Source organism: Molothrus ater, chromosome 3 (assembly GCF_012460135.2).
Source record: "Molothrus ater isolate BHLD 08-10-18 breed brown headed cowbird chromosome 3, BPBGC_Mater_1.1, whole genome shotgun sequence".
NCBI classification, from domain to species: Eukaryota; Metazoa; Chordata; class Aves; order Passeriformes; family Icteridae; genus Molothrus; species Molothrus ater.
Genome location: NC_050480.2, coordinates 44,076,646 through 44,095,490, shown reverse-complemented (window position 1 = coordinate 44,095,490; position 18,845 = coordinate 44,076,646). Strand labels below are relative to the sequence as shown.

The 18,845-nt window shown below is 37.6% G+C and overlaps 1 protein-coding gene across 1 annotated transcript in view; it reads left to right on the top strand.

Annotated features, from left to right (window-relative positions):
* The window catches only part of ARID4B (AT-rich interaction domain 4B), an 87,381-nt gene that overhangs the window by 22,421 nt on the left and 46,115 nt on the right, over nt 1-18,845 (top strand). The window contains 4 exon segments of the mRNA XM_054514300.1: nt 6,955-7,065; nt 11,772-11,837; nt 12,432-12,522; nt 16,577-16,656. Of these exon segments, the coding sequence (XP_054370275.1) occupies nt 6,955-7,065; nt 11,772-11,837; nt 12,432-12,522; nt 16,577-16,656 (348 nt within the window).

Sequence of the window (18,845 nt, the reverse complement as noted above, 5' to 3'; positions counted from 1 at the left end):
TTCTATGACATGTACAACTGTAACAAAACCAAAAAGTAAGTAAAAATCTGATTTTTCAGCCAGAAGAAAATATGCTCAAAGCATACTCTTGCTCTTGGGCTTTCATGTAGTAGCCTTTTCATGTGGAAAACATCACTGCCTTTTATTCTATTTTGTAGTTTGCAAGTTTCTGAAAAATTCCTCCTGCTTCCTGTTGTGGTGTTCTCATTTCTGGAAGGTGGATGATGGGCCAATTGATTTCCTTTTTTTAAAGGAATTTTTTATTCTCTGGGCTTCAGTCTTTGTTTTGAATACTTCATTTGCCTTTGAGGAATTGTGTGCCTTGGTGATACGGCTTGTAGGAAGGTTTTAGAAGTTTCTTAGCTTTGCTGCTCTGAAAATACATGAGAAATGTATTTGAAATCAAGTATAAAGATATTATCTGCAAAATTGAGTATATTAGAAGTGTTATAATAATAGTTTTTCCTGAAGACGTCTGCTATTACTATAAAGTCAAACATCCTCTGAACTACAGCAGATTGAACTGTAAGCAAAATCTTGCACTCCTAATTACACTGAGATTTTGCTTATTAAAGGATTGATTCTGCAGTGTGTAGGTGGATCTCTGCTGTTGGCTGGAACTTACTGCAGTTTGAAAGTATGTAAGGTAATAATCTGTAAGTTAAATGCATTAGTATTGGGGGAGGAAATTTCTTATGTGTTTGTTTTTTTCACCTGTGTTAATGAAAATGTTTTTTTCAGAACTTGTCTAGGAGATGTTGAATTTACTCTTGTTAAAAAAAAAAAAAATTAAAACTGAGTTTTTTCAAGCCTTCATTGTCCCAGAAGCTTCTGAAAGCCTGTTGAATGACTTTGAGGTAGCTACTAATTCTGCAGGATGGAAAGGGAATTTAAGGTTCCAGCTATGTGAAATATTTACTCTTCATTAGAAGACTTTAAGATTTGGCTTGGTTCTGGATTGAAGTAGTGGGGTATTATTGGTGGGTTTTCCTACTAAATGATGGGACTGGGATGACTGTAGATGGAATAGTCAAGTATGTCTCTAACAATTCTGCTTGCAAACTGTGTTTCCATCTTGAATTATGGACTACAGACAAACAACAAGAAAATACTTGCCTTGGAAAAATAACTTCAAAATACCATAGGCAGTAGGAAAAAAGTTTTGCCACTGCTCCTCATGCTTACTGTGGGTGAGCAAAGAAATAAGATTTTGAGCCTTGTGATGTTTCTTTTTGAAAGTCAGTAATAATTTGGATGCCAGGAAGGGTCAGGAGGAGAGGGTCTTGAGTCTTTAACAAGCTTTCCCTGAACCTTGGTTAGTGAAATTAAACAAATCTTAAATTCTGAAAACCAGCCCTTTCTTTTCATTCATTGTGGGATAGTTAGCGTGGTTTTTGCTTGTTGAAAATACAGTGTCTTGACTCAAGAGTCTTGTAGAGTAGATAAATGCTGAATTTTGAATGTTTAATGCAAACTAAAATCGTGGCTCTTCAGACTTCACATACATGAAAGACTGAGGGAAGGTTTTTCTGTTTGCATATTACTCCAAAAGCAGTCCTGCAGGCTTTCCTAGTAACCATGTCTGCTACGTTTCTAGATTGAATACTTAATCTTGTTTTCATGTGGTTTACTTGGAACATCCTGTGCACAGTGCAGAAGAATACAGATGAGGAGATAGAAATAATACATTCACACATACACTGTAGTAGATCTGCTTATGGGCAAAGCACAATGTAATGCAATTTTATCAGCTGCTGGATGGCATGACAGACTCTACAAAGCCATTTGAATATAGTAATGCAGCACAGTTGAAAGAAGAGATGTGAGGATGATTTCATCCCACGTAGATGGAAAAATATATGTAAGAAAAATGCTGGAAAACCAACTTCTTTACAGCTTTAAAATGTATGTTAAAGCATGATGCTACCATTTTAGATTGCAGTGTTAAAATGGGTATTTCACATGGGTATTTCTGGGAGAGGTCTCTATGTGTTTTCTCCCTCATACATGGAAGACCAGAACTATTTATACCCATGTAAATATCCAAATTCAGAAGATGTGCAGGATGTTTTATGATGTAGGCATCTAGCCATCTATCTATCCTTCCAGGTATAATCAGCTCGAAGGCTGGAGCAGCACCCTTCCAGCAGCCTGCTTTTCCTGCCAAAGAAAATTCCGCCACTGAATTGGTGGAAATTGCTGACTGGTCACCTAGAGACTGCTTCTTATTTAAGTGGTAAACCAGCTTTTCAGCTGCGGCAGCCCGTGCTGCAACTCCTCTGCGCGCCCAGCAGTTGTGAATTGAGATAGCAGAGAAACTATTCATCCTACTCCCATTAATAAAACAAAATTAAGTGCTAGTAGTAGCGTGGCGGTTGTCCATTAGTTTGAATTTCCTGATGGAAAGTGCAAAACTGCAGGAAATGCTTTTCTTTTTATCCCTTCTTGCTCACCCAAGACAGCGCCGGAACTTTTTTTTTATAGTGATTTGGCCGATGCTTTAGGCTACTCAAGGCCAGGCGCATTCCAGCGGCGCTCCCTCCGGAGGAGCTGCACTGCAGGGCCGCGGGCAGCGCTCGCACGTTTTCCCGGCCGGATCCCGGGAGCTGGCGCTGCTGGTGCTCCGTGCCCGGCTGCAGCAGCGACAGGCTCCCGGGAAGCTCTGCGTGCAGATTTACCCGGCAATCGCCTTAAGGGGACAAATTTAGTTTACGGCAATCCGCGCTTAATCTGCCGGAGGCGTGGGCGCCTTCGGGGAGAGGGCGAGGGCGGGCGGCCAGAAACTTCTGGCAGCTTCCCGGCCCCGGCCCCTCCCCTTAAAGCGGCCGCTCCCCGGAGAATCGCTGCTGCCCGCCTGCCCCCCCCGCCCAATGGGCCGACCAGCTCACCCGGGAGCGTCTTCCTCCGGCGGCCTTGCCGAAGCTGCAGCATCGGCCCGGCTGTCCCCAGCTCCTCGGGGCGCTGCTCGAACCGCCCTGGCAGCGCTCAGCACCCCTGCAGGGGATGCTGGTGAAGGGCTCATCACGATCTCATTCCCAAACAGCCTCGCCGTGGCCCCCGCTTGGCTGCGGCCGCGGGGTACAGCGCTCCCCTGGCGTCCGTGTGCGCACGGGTGGCCGGCTCCCGGTGTCACCCCTTCGGCAGCCTGGCCTCGGTCATTCATGCAGACAAATACTGATTCCTCTGGGAACCGTCTGCCAGTGAAGACCTTCAATGCCAGTCTTCTGGCACTAGTTAAAGAAGGAAACGAACAAACCGAGATACTGCCATCAGCTTCACTTTCCTCCTTCCAGTGCGAACTCGAAAAAGTGCATTTAGAGACACAGAAACATTGACAGGATATCCTGGGGTGTGTATTGAAGCTGCTCGGAATGAAAGAAGTTCATGATCTCATTAATACATGAGTGATGGTGTGTGCTGGGCATAGTTTCAGTTTTGGTGTTGACAGAAGTTTACTGATTGTAAGCTGATTGTAAGAAGTTTGCTGATTGTTGACAACAGTTTACTGATGTGCTCCGGAAATGATGATTCTTATCTTTAAATTATAAACTGTGGGTGATTATGTTCACATATAAAATGTAAATGCCAATTCACATTATCTTTTTAAGTAAAATAAAGGCCGAGACAGCAACGAATTAAACTAGTACAGTTTTATTTTAAGACGCCTTCAAGAATTTTAGGAAGCCCAGAACTTTTTGTATTACAGGGTAGACCCCCCCCCATCTCCGTTTAAATAGCACTGCAATTATTCTTGTTTAAATATTTTCAGTATGCTTGCAATACCTGTTCCAGGATTAGAGAACTGTCAAATTCTAGCTGTATTTTGGCATACTGGTTGTTTTTTTATTTTCTGGAAACCTGCTCTGAAAAGCCTAAAAAAAGAATAAAACCAGATCCTGATAAAACATGTCAAAATTAAATAGGCAAAGATGCATTCAGTCTGAGCATAAGGGCATCTAATAAATGACGTAAGCACAAAGCAGGGAAGGGATAACAGAAAGGTAAAAATAGCTGTATACTAATTTTTAATCTCTTTGATGTTGGTGGAATTGAATAAAACCTACTTGAGAACAGGTGACTCAGAGTTGGTGAGAATGACAAAGTCAATTATCTTAAATTGATGCCAGACTCTGATAATTACTTTTATTTTTTAGTTTGCATTCATTATGATGCATCACATTTTGCTAATTATTTTAACTTGCCACTTTCAGTTGTTACTCTGTCACAATGAGAGAAGTATGTTGGAAATTTCAGTTAAGTGATTTGGGTGGGGAGAAGGCCCATGTGAATTGTCTTTCAATGGAATAATGAAATTGCAGGAAAAAATCCAGTATGTATCCGTTGAAGATTTCAGATACTGTTTTAGAGTATATAATGATTTATAGTGGTAGTTAAAGAAATTAATTTCATAATTTTTCTCTCAAAAGCCACTGTAATACTGTATGTCTAGTAAACATACCTACATTGGTAAGCAAATAGTCCCTATGTTGCTATTCTTTAGTTCTTTAGGGCAGTAAATATTAACTAATTTCAGTGAAAGGAATAAGACTAATTTCAAAGGATTTAGGCTAGAGATTGAAATTAACTTGTGTGTTAGTAAGAGAAATTCTTACAGATATTGGGTTTTTCTGAATGAATATTCTTTCTGGAAGAAGTTGTTAAATTAGAGTAGTGATAAAGTAATCACAATACTGATAATTACAATCTTTATGAGAATTTAAAGTCCTGCCTAAAGTTTGGTTGTTGACTTGCCTGTTCCTCTGCCATAAATTTTCAAACAAAGACCAGAGCTTCAGATTATCTTGGTGCTCAAAATTTATTTTTTTGTTTTAGTTAGTGTCAATAGCAGTGAAGAAAAAGTATTCTATATTTTTCTGTAAGTTCATCTTGACATTGTGGATTGATCTTTCTGATAATTCTTTTGTCTGTATAGGGAAGTATAGACCTACACTGACAAACCAGCTCTTTAAGTTTTGTTTATAGTAGTGTGTGCATCTGTGTGGACCCATCTGGGGTCTGTCGCTCTTGTTAAAGTCATCTCAGTACTTTACAATTCCTTTTAACTTTGGAAGATGAACTGTCATGAAATGCTATCACCCCCGTAGTGGTGAATGAGTTTCTTCACTACAGAGTGCAGTGGAGCAGGAGGGATGCTCCCCTTTCAGAGCTTTACTGTCTTTGCAGGAGAATGCATTGCTGCTTTCCTCTGCTCAGATTCATATTGTGGGAAACAGCCACTTCTTAGTTCACTTCAGTGCAAGTGCTGACCAAAATCAAATTTATCACCACCTGAGACCCTCTTTCAGCACCCATCCAAGTGCAGCAAGAGGAAGGCATGGCAGCTTGCCTCGAAGGCGCCTACTGTTGGGCAAGCAAGGGGGGAATGAATTTCAGAATCCCAACACGCTTAACAGATTCCTTGTTAATCTCAGCGGAGTTTTATTGGTATTAAGCCTGGATTAGGAAAGGATAGGTGTTCATGGATATACTACCACCAGAGTAATATATCCTACTACTCTGCATGCAGTCACGTACCACACACACAGGGAGAGAGAGAGGAGGGTTCATTAGTGCATTCATGCTTCTGGTGATCCTAGAAAGTGCAGATTGATAACGATTTTATACTACTCAGAAATATATTCTATTGCCTGCCAGTGAGAGAGAGAGAGAGGCTGGAACAGAGTCACTGTAAAAAGTATCATTAGTAAGGAGTTAACCCTGTAGCATCTAATGTTTCTCAATTTCAAGTTTTGTGGAACTTAAATGTCTGAAAAATGGTGCATTGAAGCATTCAAGTACACACTTCCATGCCTTCTGATGTATTGGAACTGGGAGCAGCTAGTAGGAATTATCTGATGCTGAGTGCAAGCACCTCAGTCTCAAATAGTCTCTGATGCCTGTGATGATTTATCTCTATATTTTCCCTACAGAGAATCTCTATGTGCCAGAGATGCCCCTTGTAAGCTGTGTTTGAATCTGTAGGGGCACAGAAACACAATTTGGCTTCGATAAGGGCTTAAATCTCTTTGCTTTGCTCTTGTCTGGGTCTCTATGGAGGCTTGCAGCTCTTGAAAACAAACCTCACTCCTCTTGCATGTCACCCTCTGCCTTCCCTCTTCTGACCCAGAGTCTATGAAGTGATACTTCATAAGTGGTTCAGTTATCTGGAATCTCCTCACCCAGGTTATGTTATGAGAGGTTGTGTGAGAGAAGATGGACTTCCTCTGAAGGAACTGTACCTTCATGATCTCACTCAGTATACTGACTTGACCTATGTTCTCTTATTTCCCACCTCTTCTGTTTCTTGTTTCCCTGTTTGGGTGTCACCTGTTCTATGTTTCATGCCACAAAACCTTGTCTTTTGTCTGGACCCTTAACCTTCATTTTGTGTTTAGTCTCTGTCAGTCTCCTTCTTTACCTTGCCCGTGGGCTACTCTCCTGTTGAGCATCACCTTTATCATTTACTTTATTAAAAAAAAAAGGCAAAATCTCCTCAGAGTTATTCTATTTACTAATGAAAAATGAACCTTAATTATGTGAGGGAAATAAACATTGGTGTCTTCATGCGACTTAATCAGGTCTTGAGGCAATTGAGGAGACAGTAGAACACTTGGTTGGTCTTCACCATTGCAGTAGAATTCATCACCTGCTAAGTCTTCAGATGGTGCAGCGGCTGGAAACCTATGTGGTGCTTGTTGTAGATAACTGTGGTATCAGTTTATTGTATTTATGACCTTATATCAGGAGATTATATTTGTATATTATAAGATTGTATTTTTGTATTATTGATTTACATCGTATTAGCTTAGTGTTGTGTTCTTTGTTCCTACTGCTGTCAATTTAAGTTTCATTGGGCTGTTTGGAAATTCTTTGTCCACAGAAATTGGTGAGACTATGGTAGCTGTATTGCCAGTGGTCAGTATTAAAAAGCAGTTGTTTTCCTTTCTGTTCCAGGCAATTGATGAGCCTCCCTATCTCACAGTGGGCACTGATGTGAGTGCAAAGTATAGAGGAGCCTTCTGTGAAGCCAAGATCAAGACAGCAAAAAGGCTTGTCAAAGTTAAGGTATGCGGTTTTCCTGCAAGCACTTTTTTGAGGAGGGGTAAAAAAGTGATTAATGTTCATAATGGTGCAATGTGAAACTTCTTTTTAGTCTCAGGACAGCTAAGAGACTATCCTGTCCTTGGAAGCTGGTATTATAGTCTTTGAAATAACAGTAAGCTTATTATTGTTGGGATGGGAGGGATTCCCCCACTCCCACACAAATAAGTATGTTCTGTTTCTGTCACTGCTTTATCATCTGCATGTTTTTCACCTTCAATGCCATAGGCTGACCTTAAAGTAATTGATTAAAATGTGGCAAATGTAGGCTTATATATGGTATATGGGACAATATTGCCAGAAAATAGCTAAGACTACTCAAAGTAGGCTTTAATAGGGTATCTTTTACTTGAGGAGTACAGGTCACTGCCATTTAGCCTTGGCAACTAGGTAATGCTTCAGGAATAAGCTGAAACGTTTCTGCCTTCCAAAAGCCACTTGGCACATTGAGTCTTACAGAATAGCAAGCCAGGGATCTCACCTAAGATTTATGATAACTAGTTAATGACTGAATCAATATAAGCCACATGTAGGACAACTAAAAATTCTGCAAAGAGATTGCAAGATACACATTTTAACATTCCTTGAAAATTTAAAGTATGATTTGTAGAAATAAGGAGAGCAATACCCTGCAAAATGGCTGCATATTTCTGTTGGGATAATGTTGCCCTAAAAACTGATTTGGGAGGAGGTCCTATTTTTCTGCTTTGCCTCTTAACCTCATATGGAAACATTGCAGAACAAGGATCAAAACCACCTAGAAAATACAAGTTAGATTGTTGCTCTGCAAGAGTTAGTGGCAGAATATTTTTCTTATATCTACTGTAAATTTAAATGAAAAATGTGTGAAATGTGAGTGGCAATAACCTGTTATTGAAGGCTATTGCACACTATAAACTAGTGTGCATTATTTGACTCTGCCCTCATGCTGTGGCTGATTTTTGCCTATAGTGTGTCTGAGGGAGTGTGCAGGCACTCTCCATAAACCCTGGTGGGAAGGTCTATTGTCACTTATTTGATAATAATGTTAAATACAACATGAAGATTTTAGTCTTAAATCTGCCAGAAGAGCAAATCAGTGGTCTTTACATTTCATTATTCAAAACTCTTAATAGCATCAGCTGGTCTATGCTTTACAGTACCGTTGGGTTTAAGTGATTAAGTATTGCTATTTGAGCTGTTAAGCATCAGTATTTAAGTACAGGAATTTTGTTGTGCCTAGATCAGTGAAATCTTGACTCATTTCAATTCTTTGGGGGACTTTCAGCCCACCTCTGTAGATGGCCACTTGCTATTTATTATTCAGTGCTAAGTATTTTCTTATGGGTTTATCACTTTAAGTTTGGTCACTGCAAGATTTACAGAAAGATCTTGACATGAAATTGAATTTTTCTGTGAATTGTGTGTGGAGATTTTGTACAAAGCCTTCTGGGTTCACTTTTGTGTGTGTGTGCTCACTGTTACTGTATTGCTTAGAGCAGTTTGGCCCCAGTACTGTTGTTGCTTTCTAGAGTAATGTGGTTGAGATTTTTGTAAGTACTGTAACAATATCTGTTTACATTGTTTTTTCTCCACCAAGAATGTGTAGTTCTTAAACTTAGCAGTGGCTCTCTGATTTTCTCTGAAAATCTGTTTTGCTCTTCCTGGCACATGCATACTTTCCCTAATATTAGCTCTAACAAAGATTCTCATTAGCAGGTGTGCTTTGTCTGAAATTTTGGTATTTTATCTGCTGTGTTATTTTTTTTCTTGCTGAATGGGTTTCTTTTGGCCCCAGTTTATATTTTATGCCTTAGTCTTCTAGAACTACTAGAGCAGAAGGAAAGTCAGTTAACTTCATGCTGTCGATTTTAGTGCAAAGCAGTAATTTAAGTTTATAACTAGATGTTCTGCTGAGACAGTAGAATTGCAACAAAATTCTTTTGATATGAGTATTGTAATCTTCAGACAAGTAAAATATGTTTAATTGTGTCTCCTTTTATGTGCTTTCTTCTGTTGAATTCTGCTTCCTAGAATATTTTGAGGAGATACCTTTATGTCAACTTTCCCATTACAGCATTATTTAAAAACTTCATTCAGTTTAATGCAGGTGCTATGTACTTATAATGTCAATATCAATAGGGACTGCATTTGGCAGTTTAGTAGTCTTTGGCAAATTCTGTACACAGTACAGAATTCTACGGTAATATAGCATTGCACACTTGCTTATGGAAAGCAGAACTTCAGATTTGCCTGGACTTTTCCAAAGTGTTGAAGGCAGTACAAATTTGACTCAAGGGCAAGACTCTGGGTGTTACAGGAGTCTCTACTTTATCAGATTTATTATAGGTTTATTTAGAGAGTTATTTAAGCCAGTTTATTTTGGCAGCATCTCCTAAAACAATTAGCAAAATCATCCACCACCACTTGCATTTGGGCACCCTGCGCAGAAGTTTCAGAAGAAACTGTTTTCTGTGTAGGTCTTTATTAAACAGAAATAAGTAAAGCTGCTGCTGTAATAGGACTTACTAGGTCTGTCTTTTAAGGATAGTGTAGAAAAAAGAAATTCCAGCTGAGTCTAACCAAGTTGATGATGTGCTGAATGTTTTAATCTTTTGCCTGAGACAGAAAGTTTCCATATTGCTAACTATTGTGAGAATTAAAACCCACAACTAGTACTTACTGACATCACTTTTCTTCAAGAAAGGCCAACAGTGTCACACTGAGTTTGGAGTTTGAATATTTATGTTAATAACCAGTATTTTTTGAGCACATATGAATAACTCAAGAAGCAAAAACTGTTGGTATCATAACTCTCCCCCCCCAAAGAGTCAAAGCCCCAAGACATCTTTAAAAAGACAAACCATTCTGTAATACACAATAGCAATTTGCTTTGTTTACCTTTCATAGAGTACATTGTGGCCGACTCCTGTTCTGGCTAGAGTTCCTTTTTGCTGCAAAATACATTTAAGATAATTACAGAAAGTAAATAAAACCAGATGTCTCTTAATCAGAACTGGTTTACTGGGTATTTCACATGAGCCACTAGTGACCCTTGGTTTCAGATTATTTTGCATCTTAACTGAGTTTTGGCTTTCTAGATAAATTCCTGCAAAGAGGGAATTAAATACCTGTATCTGTCAGGATGAAGTTCAGAAGAGTAGTCCTTGCTCAGTTAATTCCTAGCCTGAATCCTTTGTCTGCCTTTTGGTTACAAGATATGATTTTGTCTGTGTGATGGACAAAATATTTGCCATCAGCAAGTGAGATGTGCAGGTCTAAAAAGAACACACTCTCACAACTGTATGTGTTGCTATAGTTCTGACTACAAGAAGGATTGATGACTATTTCATTGAAGTAACACCTGGAAGGGGCAGTGTAGCATTTTAGTGCATTTGTTTTCCAATTGGTCAAGATAGATTGTCCTTAGTCCTGGTTGTAGGTGCTGTTCTTGGCAAAACTCCTTAAAATCTCCTCTCTGAGTAGGCTGTGTAGGAGAGTTGATGTTAGAGAACAGTGTGGTTCTGAAGGAAATTTTGCTGTTCCTGTGTGCTACAGTGAAACTCTCAACAACAGTGTGAGCATGCTCGTGGGTACTCTTGTGAAACAAGTCCAGACTTTTGATATAGGATTGCTGTAGTTGAGAGCTAGTGTTACACAGCTGGAGCTCATGTTACATTCTTACTTATTTCAAATACTCAGTAAAACATCATACACTTCAACATCAATATACCAAGAGAGTCTGTTCTGGTGAACATCAGAACATCATTTGTGTGTTAATAAAGGTACATAAGTACATAAAATGTAATTCTAGAATTTTCTCAGTTTCCTGCAATTTTAAAACCTGAGTGGAAATAAAACTTCAGATGCAATTAATCCTATGACTTTCAGTGTAACCAAGTTAATTGTGAATGAAACAAAAGGTGAATGTCCGTAGCACCTGGTACAGATAACTAATCATACATTTGAATTTCCAGACCTTTTTTTTTCCTGAGGACATAGTATGTAGGATTAAAGACAACAGCCTTTGTATCTTTATGGAAGTGTCAGGGGAAAATAATTTCATATGTTTACAGGATTTACTAACTCCAGTTTTGAAGGACTGAAAAGTTAGCTGGTTTTACATTTTCTTCCAATTAACTCTGTGTGTAGGCTAGACTGACATTAACTGAAATCCTGTCTGAGTTGTTCATTTTGTTTAGTCGACAGCAATGTCCTGTACTTTTGTGAGTCTTTTCAACCATGAGGTGAAAAATGCACTTTTATCAGCAAAAGATAAAGGTGCTAAAACTGTTTGATTTCAAAGCATTGAAATATAAGTGTAGCTTTAAAGTTGTACTCCGAAGTCTTGAAACTTTCTCCTTTCTTGCTGTGGTACTAGAGATATTCAAATACTTTAAGAGAACTCCAGAGATAATTTTGACTATTAGACAATTTTGTTATACTCTTCACTGTTATTTCCTTTAGAGATAATGATTCTATTGTGAAAGAGAAAAATATTTTAGGAGATCTGATAACTAAGGAATTAGCCCCTCATATTTCTATAATATATGAATAAGACAGCTTTCAGCAAGTGGGATGATTATGGTGATTAACTGTAAAATGAGAGTAAGAGAAGGGCTATTGACGTTTGCATGTGCTTATGCTGCTCAATTATATCAAGTGATTGTCAGTTGAATTATATTTTTTAGGTAACCTTTAGGCATGATTCTTCAACAGTGGAAGTGCAAGATGACCACATTAAGGGTCCCTTAAAGGTAATAAATTTGGTTTATATCTTGCTAATGCTTTGAAAAACATTTTTCTTTTCAATATTTGACATAAATGTGCATATACGCTATGGGGTGAGAGAAGAAGATTCAACTTATTACACAGGCTAGGTAGGATCACAAAGCATAAAAGGTGATGCTACAAAGTTAGAGGTAGTATACTCTTTATGTTAGATTTTTTTCTTTGTAGTTAAAGGGGATGCAGCACAGGCTGGTAAAAGCCTCTTTGTTCTTTTTGCCTTAAAGCTATGAAGTATGGCTGGCACTGGTTTTTAGTCACCATTCCTTTGGAGAACTCGGCAGGAGGATTTGATGGGAAAGCTCTTATACAAGAGAATGACATCACTCAAATTGGTTCTTGTTCCCCACCTGCTGGCAGGAAATAATCAGCTCAGTTAGTTGGCTTATTTTAAAGGAATGAAAAAAGAAGTTTGAGGGATACAAGTATATTCAAGTGAAACTGGAAAAACATTTTATATTTGACATGGAATAGGCTAGAAATTATCTCTTGCTGACACAGAAGTGTTGATTTCATTGCCTGTGTTAGAAACTCTCCAGTGCTAAGTGAGTTCTCTATTTTAGGTAGGAACTGTTGTGGAAGTGAAGAATCCAGATGGAACATACCAGGAAGCAGTTATCAACAAATTAACAGATGCAAGTTGGTATACTGTAGGTAAGAGAAAGATTTATGTATTTGACTTCTGACTTAAAAATAAGCCTGTGACCTGGACATGTCCTAAGCATGGTGAGAGAGATTTTTTGGAGATACTTAGGTATTCAGAGTTTCCATGAAAAACCTTTAAAGATAAACTTCTTCTTTTGGGTTTTTATAAGAAACTGTGCCCTTTATGATCTGAAACTGGGACACCAAATAAAGATGTAGTGAATTGCTCTATAACTGGTGACTGCTCCTTAGATATTAAGTACACTTGTTAAATATTTTGAAGCAAAGTATGCTGTCACAGGTCCTTAAAAAAAAGGGCGAAGAACTGCTTTTAAAACACAAGCTGCAACACCTAATTTTCCCCACTCCCAGACTTAGCCCTTACAACAGCTGCTGTAAAAATACACATGGCTTATTGTAATATGATATTTCAGATGTTTGATAATATACCACATACTCTATAGCCAGTAGAGGGTGGAGGTTTTTTTTAATTTACATACAGGAAATGTATTGATTTTTGAAAAACTACATAGCCCTTTCCTGGGTAGATATGGGAAGTTGAAGACTAGAACTTGAAAGGACTTTAGTGAGATTTAGTTCTTTTGAAGTATGGGTTATTGTTAATGAGGTGATGCTGAGCAACTAGAGAAAGACTTTATTTTCCCTAGTCATAGTCCTTTCAGAAGGGAATGGAGCTCTAAATTTAGATAAGACCTTACAGATAAGTGTTGAAGGAAATATGTCTGTTTTTCTGTTGGAGAAGTAGAATCTATTAGTATAGGTGAGACTGGGTTAGGATGGGATGAAACATAATGTACAAAGACAAGAATTAACATTATAGATAGTTTTTTGGTAATTAATACAGAAGTGGATCAGATATGAGAGCTTTTAAGAAGCAAATGGTATAGCTGGTGTTAGAGCTGTGTTGTATGTCTCTGTTTATGTTTCTGAGAAAGTGTGAGGTTAGCAGTTGAGCAAGAAGAATAAGATAGGAAGCTGTGCATATTAAATTTTGAAGGTAGATGTCACAGAGTTGCAGTCAAAGGAGATGTCTGTCAAAAATCCTGAATTTGGGAAATAGGAAGAAGTATGGGTTTCAGTCTCAATTCTTGTGTTTTGTTGATAAAAGCAGACAAAAGCATGTTGACCTTGCAGAATTGGTAAAAGCAGCACAGCTGCTGGCAGTGTAATGCATTTTGATGGAGAACTGACTCTAGCTGTGGATGATTAGAATAATCTTTGTCAGGAGGGTGACTGGAATGAGACGAGAATTGCCTTTACTGACAGTGGTGACTTTGCAGATCTGAGTGAAAGTCCTACTGTAGGATATAGTTGCCATTTACCAGGTGCCAGAATTGGCACTCATCTTAGCTAGCAGTTACCTAATGTTGTCCTAGCCTTGCCGAGAAGCATCTAATTATTTGCACTGTTAATGATTTTGTGAGTAAAATTCCTATGATCTGGTGAAAAACTTTGTGAAGGCATAGATCCATCTGAAGTAGTACCTTTCCAAAAGTGACATAAGACCACATATGCCATTGCAGCATTATCTGGAGAGGAATAATGCTTTGAGGGCTGCTTGAGACCTCTTTTAACACTGAAGAATGGGCAAAGTTGCTTTGAATGTCCCTGTGTGTCTTGTATTAAGGTGTTGTCTGAATAGAAATTGTACATTAATTTGCTTACATGGTTTTTTTTTTTTGTGCTACTGCTTTCCTACCAAAGAACAGCAAAAACTAAATTTAAATTTTTATAAAAATCCAACTAGTATAGTCTTTTAAAACAAGTATAGCACAGTGTGTATGTGTGTATATATATGTGTATATATATATGCATAAAACTTGTAAATTTAATAGGCATATATATATGTGTACAAATGCACAAACATATATACATGCATAAGTGTCCTTAGTTTTGTCTGCCCTGTGAAAAATCCTCAAAGAACTCAAGGTGTTAAAGTCCAGGTAACTAGATACTGTTTTGTCATTCATATAAATGTTTCTTAAAGTCTGTGTTTACTATGAGGGGGGAAAGAAAATGGCAGGATTATTTGCTTTACTGAAAATGCAGAACTATGCATGTTCAAAAGTAGTCTTACTCCCTTCTGCATTTTTTTGTCATTACAGTTTGTCATTAGAATTCAAAGTGATTTTGGTTGCATTAAGTTGTATCTTTTCTTCCCTGGCTTTTCTTGTGCAATTTCAGAATATGTGACTTTAAATACATTACATTCCTGATGCCTGCTCAGTAGATTGTTTTCAGGATGTTCCCATAGATCAGAATGTCAGAGTCATTAAGCCATACATGTCATGCTGGCCACATAAGTCTTTCAGAGAGGTCAAGCTTTTCCTCTGAAAGTATTCATGTTATAGAACAAGATTAAGATTCCTTCTGGCAGGGAAGAGGCCACAAGCAGATTACCACATAGGACACATTATGTGGCTACCTGCCTAGCTCAGAATAGGTTTACCTTTGCTATAGTCAGCTTATCTCTTGAAGTGGATAGATTTTTTTTTTTAATCTCTCATTATGTAAGGAGACTGTTTTGTTAATTAACACAAAGTGGATTAGGAACCTGCTGACTTCTACTTCACTTAACCAAGGGGGGGCTTAATTATGCGTTGACCATTTGAGATGCAGTTCCGAATCTAAGTGGTTTGTGTGCAGTTCTTGCCATTGATACTTTTCAACAAATGTTGAAGTGAGGGATGTGCATCTCTAACTGATACTGTATCACAATTGAACTGTGTTCAACAATTACTGTAGTCCAAGCTGAGGAATTGTAGTTACAAGGGAAAGTTTCTTCATCAAAAGTACTCAATTTTATATAGAGATGAAAAATTCACAGAACTAAATAAAAAGTTCTTTAGTATCAAGTAAATATTAGTCAAGAATTTTGATGTACCTTGTTGCTTTTTGTATAGTTTCATTTGAGTTAGTGAACGTTGAAGAACAGAGCACCCTCCATTGGAAAGCAAGAAATTAAATTAATCTCCTTAATCTTGCTGGTCAACAGCCATTCTGCTGTAACTTTGATCTGTTGATGGAGAGAAGAGGATGTTTAAAAGAATTAATGAAGTGAAAAAGACTTGTTAAGAAGTTGCTGAAACTTTTTTTTTAATGAAATATTGTAATGTTACTTTGGGGTTGTTTCTGTGCCCACAAATGTCTTTGAGTTCACTGCTGTGTGGGGGCAAGAGTATAATTATTATCATTGCTCAAGAGGGGAAAAGAGATAAATTCTTGTCTCACTGAACAGTACAAGCAAAACCTAAGAGTTAAATCTGTTAGGTTTCCATCTTATAAGTACCTGCAGAAGACTTGACAAAAGCATACTTTCTATGTGACCAGTTCAGGTTCTGAAGACCCCACCTTAAACGTGTGCAGTGCATTTCAGGATTTTAAAGGATGTAGCTGAATGAACTGCATTATGAGCTTGTTTCCAGTTGACCTAGTGATAGCAGAGATAGCAAAAAGTCTAGAAACTGGGAGCTGCACAGTTCTGTCAGTGGAGCAGGGTTTGATGATTGTCAGCACTTTGACTATTGTCATCTTCTTAGGGTGGTATCGCTGTTGTTCTGTAGCTTAGTTGCATGAAGTCAGTAGAGAAAGACATTGAACTTGCATACAATGTTAAATTGCAGCTTTTTCTGTAAATATCCAGTTATGTTTCTCCATGGTAAGCAGAGCTTCCACTTGAATATCACAGGAGTTGTGTAATTAAATTCTTTAAAAATAGTTAATGTTAGAAAAAATAGTTTTTGAATGTTAGAAAAAATAGACTTTGAATTCTAGTGTGTTGAATGAATTGTCTGCTCAACTACTGATTACTCAAGGTATGCAAGTGTAAAGTAGCTACGGTGAGAGAGCAGCTTATGTATTTGTATTGGGTCAGTCTGTGAAATGCTTTATTGGGCCTGCAGCATTATCTGGGCATAGGTTTGTTCCAAGGGTTGACTACAGGAATATATATCTCATTCTTTCTGACATGTAAATGAATTGCTTATTACTATCCTGAGTTAAAAAGAAATGTTTTCTTTCCTCACTTCTTGTCTGGTGGCAGTATTTGATGATGGTGATGAGAAGACCCTGAGACGCTCTTCCCTGTGTTTAAAAGGAGAAAGGCATTTTGCTGAGAGTGAGGTAATTGAAGAGTTTTTATATTGCAGCTTTTTTTATAGAAAATTTTAAAAGTCATACTTCTATTACCTCAGTTTTTAGTATGCTATGTGTATCCATGCTACTAAAAGTGGGGATTATGCAAAGTGCGGTCCACAGGGTCTGACTTATTCTTTTTTAAAAACAAGAAATACAGTTAGATTCCACCAAACTACGTAAGTTAAGAAACAAAATCAGCATTTTATCTTTTTCATTTTTATATTATTAAAAATTGTAGATTGTAGATCACACAAACACCATGCAACTACTTTGCATTGTATAAAAAATTACCTGTATTAGTGATGAAAAAAATCACAGTATACTTATAACATGAAAAGTAATATAATTTATAACACAAAAAACTAATGTAGATGTTTCTGCATAGTAAAGTTCTGCTGCATATTTGATAGTCAAACCCAATTTGTGACACTTAATGAAACAGAAAAGCTTTTCTTTCAAATGGCCAATAATAATAACTTGCTGTTACTTGTTTATTTGACAACAGCTACCAGTATTTTGAAGCTGGCTCATGTCTTAGAGGTGATTTACACATTAAAGTATGCAAACATTTGCAGTACATTCCAAATAATTGGAATTTCAGAGTGAGGGTTCTTCCTTCATATTATGTAAGACAATCTGGACGCATGGGCAGATTTATGTAAACACGTTTGTTTACTGGACAGCTGCTGAAGATGGGTTTTTTTGTTCTACACAAGTGTGCTGTTACTGCAGTCAGCTGAGTTTGTTGTTTGCATACTGCATTCTTGTGAAGATTCAGGTATCTTCTAGAATCCTAAATCAGAATTAAACATATGTTAAAAGGTGGGAGCCTAATTAGATGCCTAAATCTAGATTCCTATAGAAATGCTATAGTTTGAAGGATTGTGGTATTCCTTCAACTAATTCTTTGTTATTAATGATCAGCACAACTGAAGATAAGATTTCTTCTGTTCCATAAATAGTATTTTAGTATGGTTTCAGGAATATTACCTTAGAGTGCATGGTCACAAAATTTTGTGACCTGTTTGGCTGAATGAGAGTAATTCAAATTGTTTTGTCACAATCAGAGAAACCTTACATTCAGATGACTGGTACATCTTATTTTTATCATCTTTTTTTTCATCTAAGCTTTTGATGTTTTGCCAGAAGTCACTGATTTGCAATTCACTGTCACCAGCTCTGAATGAAACATGTTGTACATTTCTAATAATTACCTTGTGATTGCACAGCTACACAGCAGGGAAAATTACATCTCAAATTTCTTTTGTAATTAGGCCAGTGCCCCACAGTTGTCTTGTTCTGATACTGCTTCCCAAGTGTGTGGTGTAGAATCTTTTAGGATGTCCACCACACTCAGAAGTAGTCATGCATTTATTTTTAGATTCTAAAAAGCCAGTTTTATTGTCCCTCAGTCAATTCTGTCTCAGACAGAATACTTCTGAGGTGCTTGTTGGTGTTACACATTGTAAAATTCATACATGACAAAGAAGTTGAAGTCAGAGGACTAAATTTAATTTGGAAGGCTTCCTGCCTTCTTTCAAAGAACAATAATAAGTGGCTGTACAAAAAATTATTGTGTACCAGCTGCCTTCAAATCAGGAGGGGTTATCATTTAAACAGGTAACAGCAGGCTTAAGGAGAGAAGATTCTCCGTGTCCATGAACTCCGTCTGTTGAAGGATTCTTCCTGAAGAGGGGAAGTTCTTTCTCTCCCTCTCTTTTTGTTTTGTGGCTGATAAAGCATCAATAAGCACCCTCCCAATTATCAATATAGTAGCCTCATTAGAATTGTTTTAGAATCTCTCTCACATATCAAAGTATGAATTGCTAACAAAAAATTAAAGTAAGTTGTCATGTTTGCTGCTGTTGAGTGATCTTGCTGTTTCATTTTAAAGGGGACCTTTGTTCATTTTTTAGTAGATGAGTCAGTATTTAGCCTAATTATAGGATAGGCAGAAAATTAATCTGGTAGAGATGGAATATGCCAGGTGAGCAGAATACCTGATACTTATTTCTCTGTGTTTTGATGATCCAGAGGCAGGAATTCTGGGAAGAATTGTTTGTGTGTGTTCGACAAAAATTAATTATTCAGAGGTGCAGAGAAAGTGTTGAAAAAACCTGCAAAACAAAACATATTCCTTTTATAAAATCTAAGTGTGACATATATGATGTACT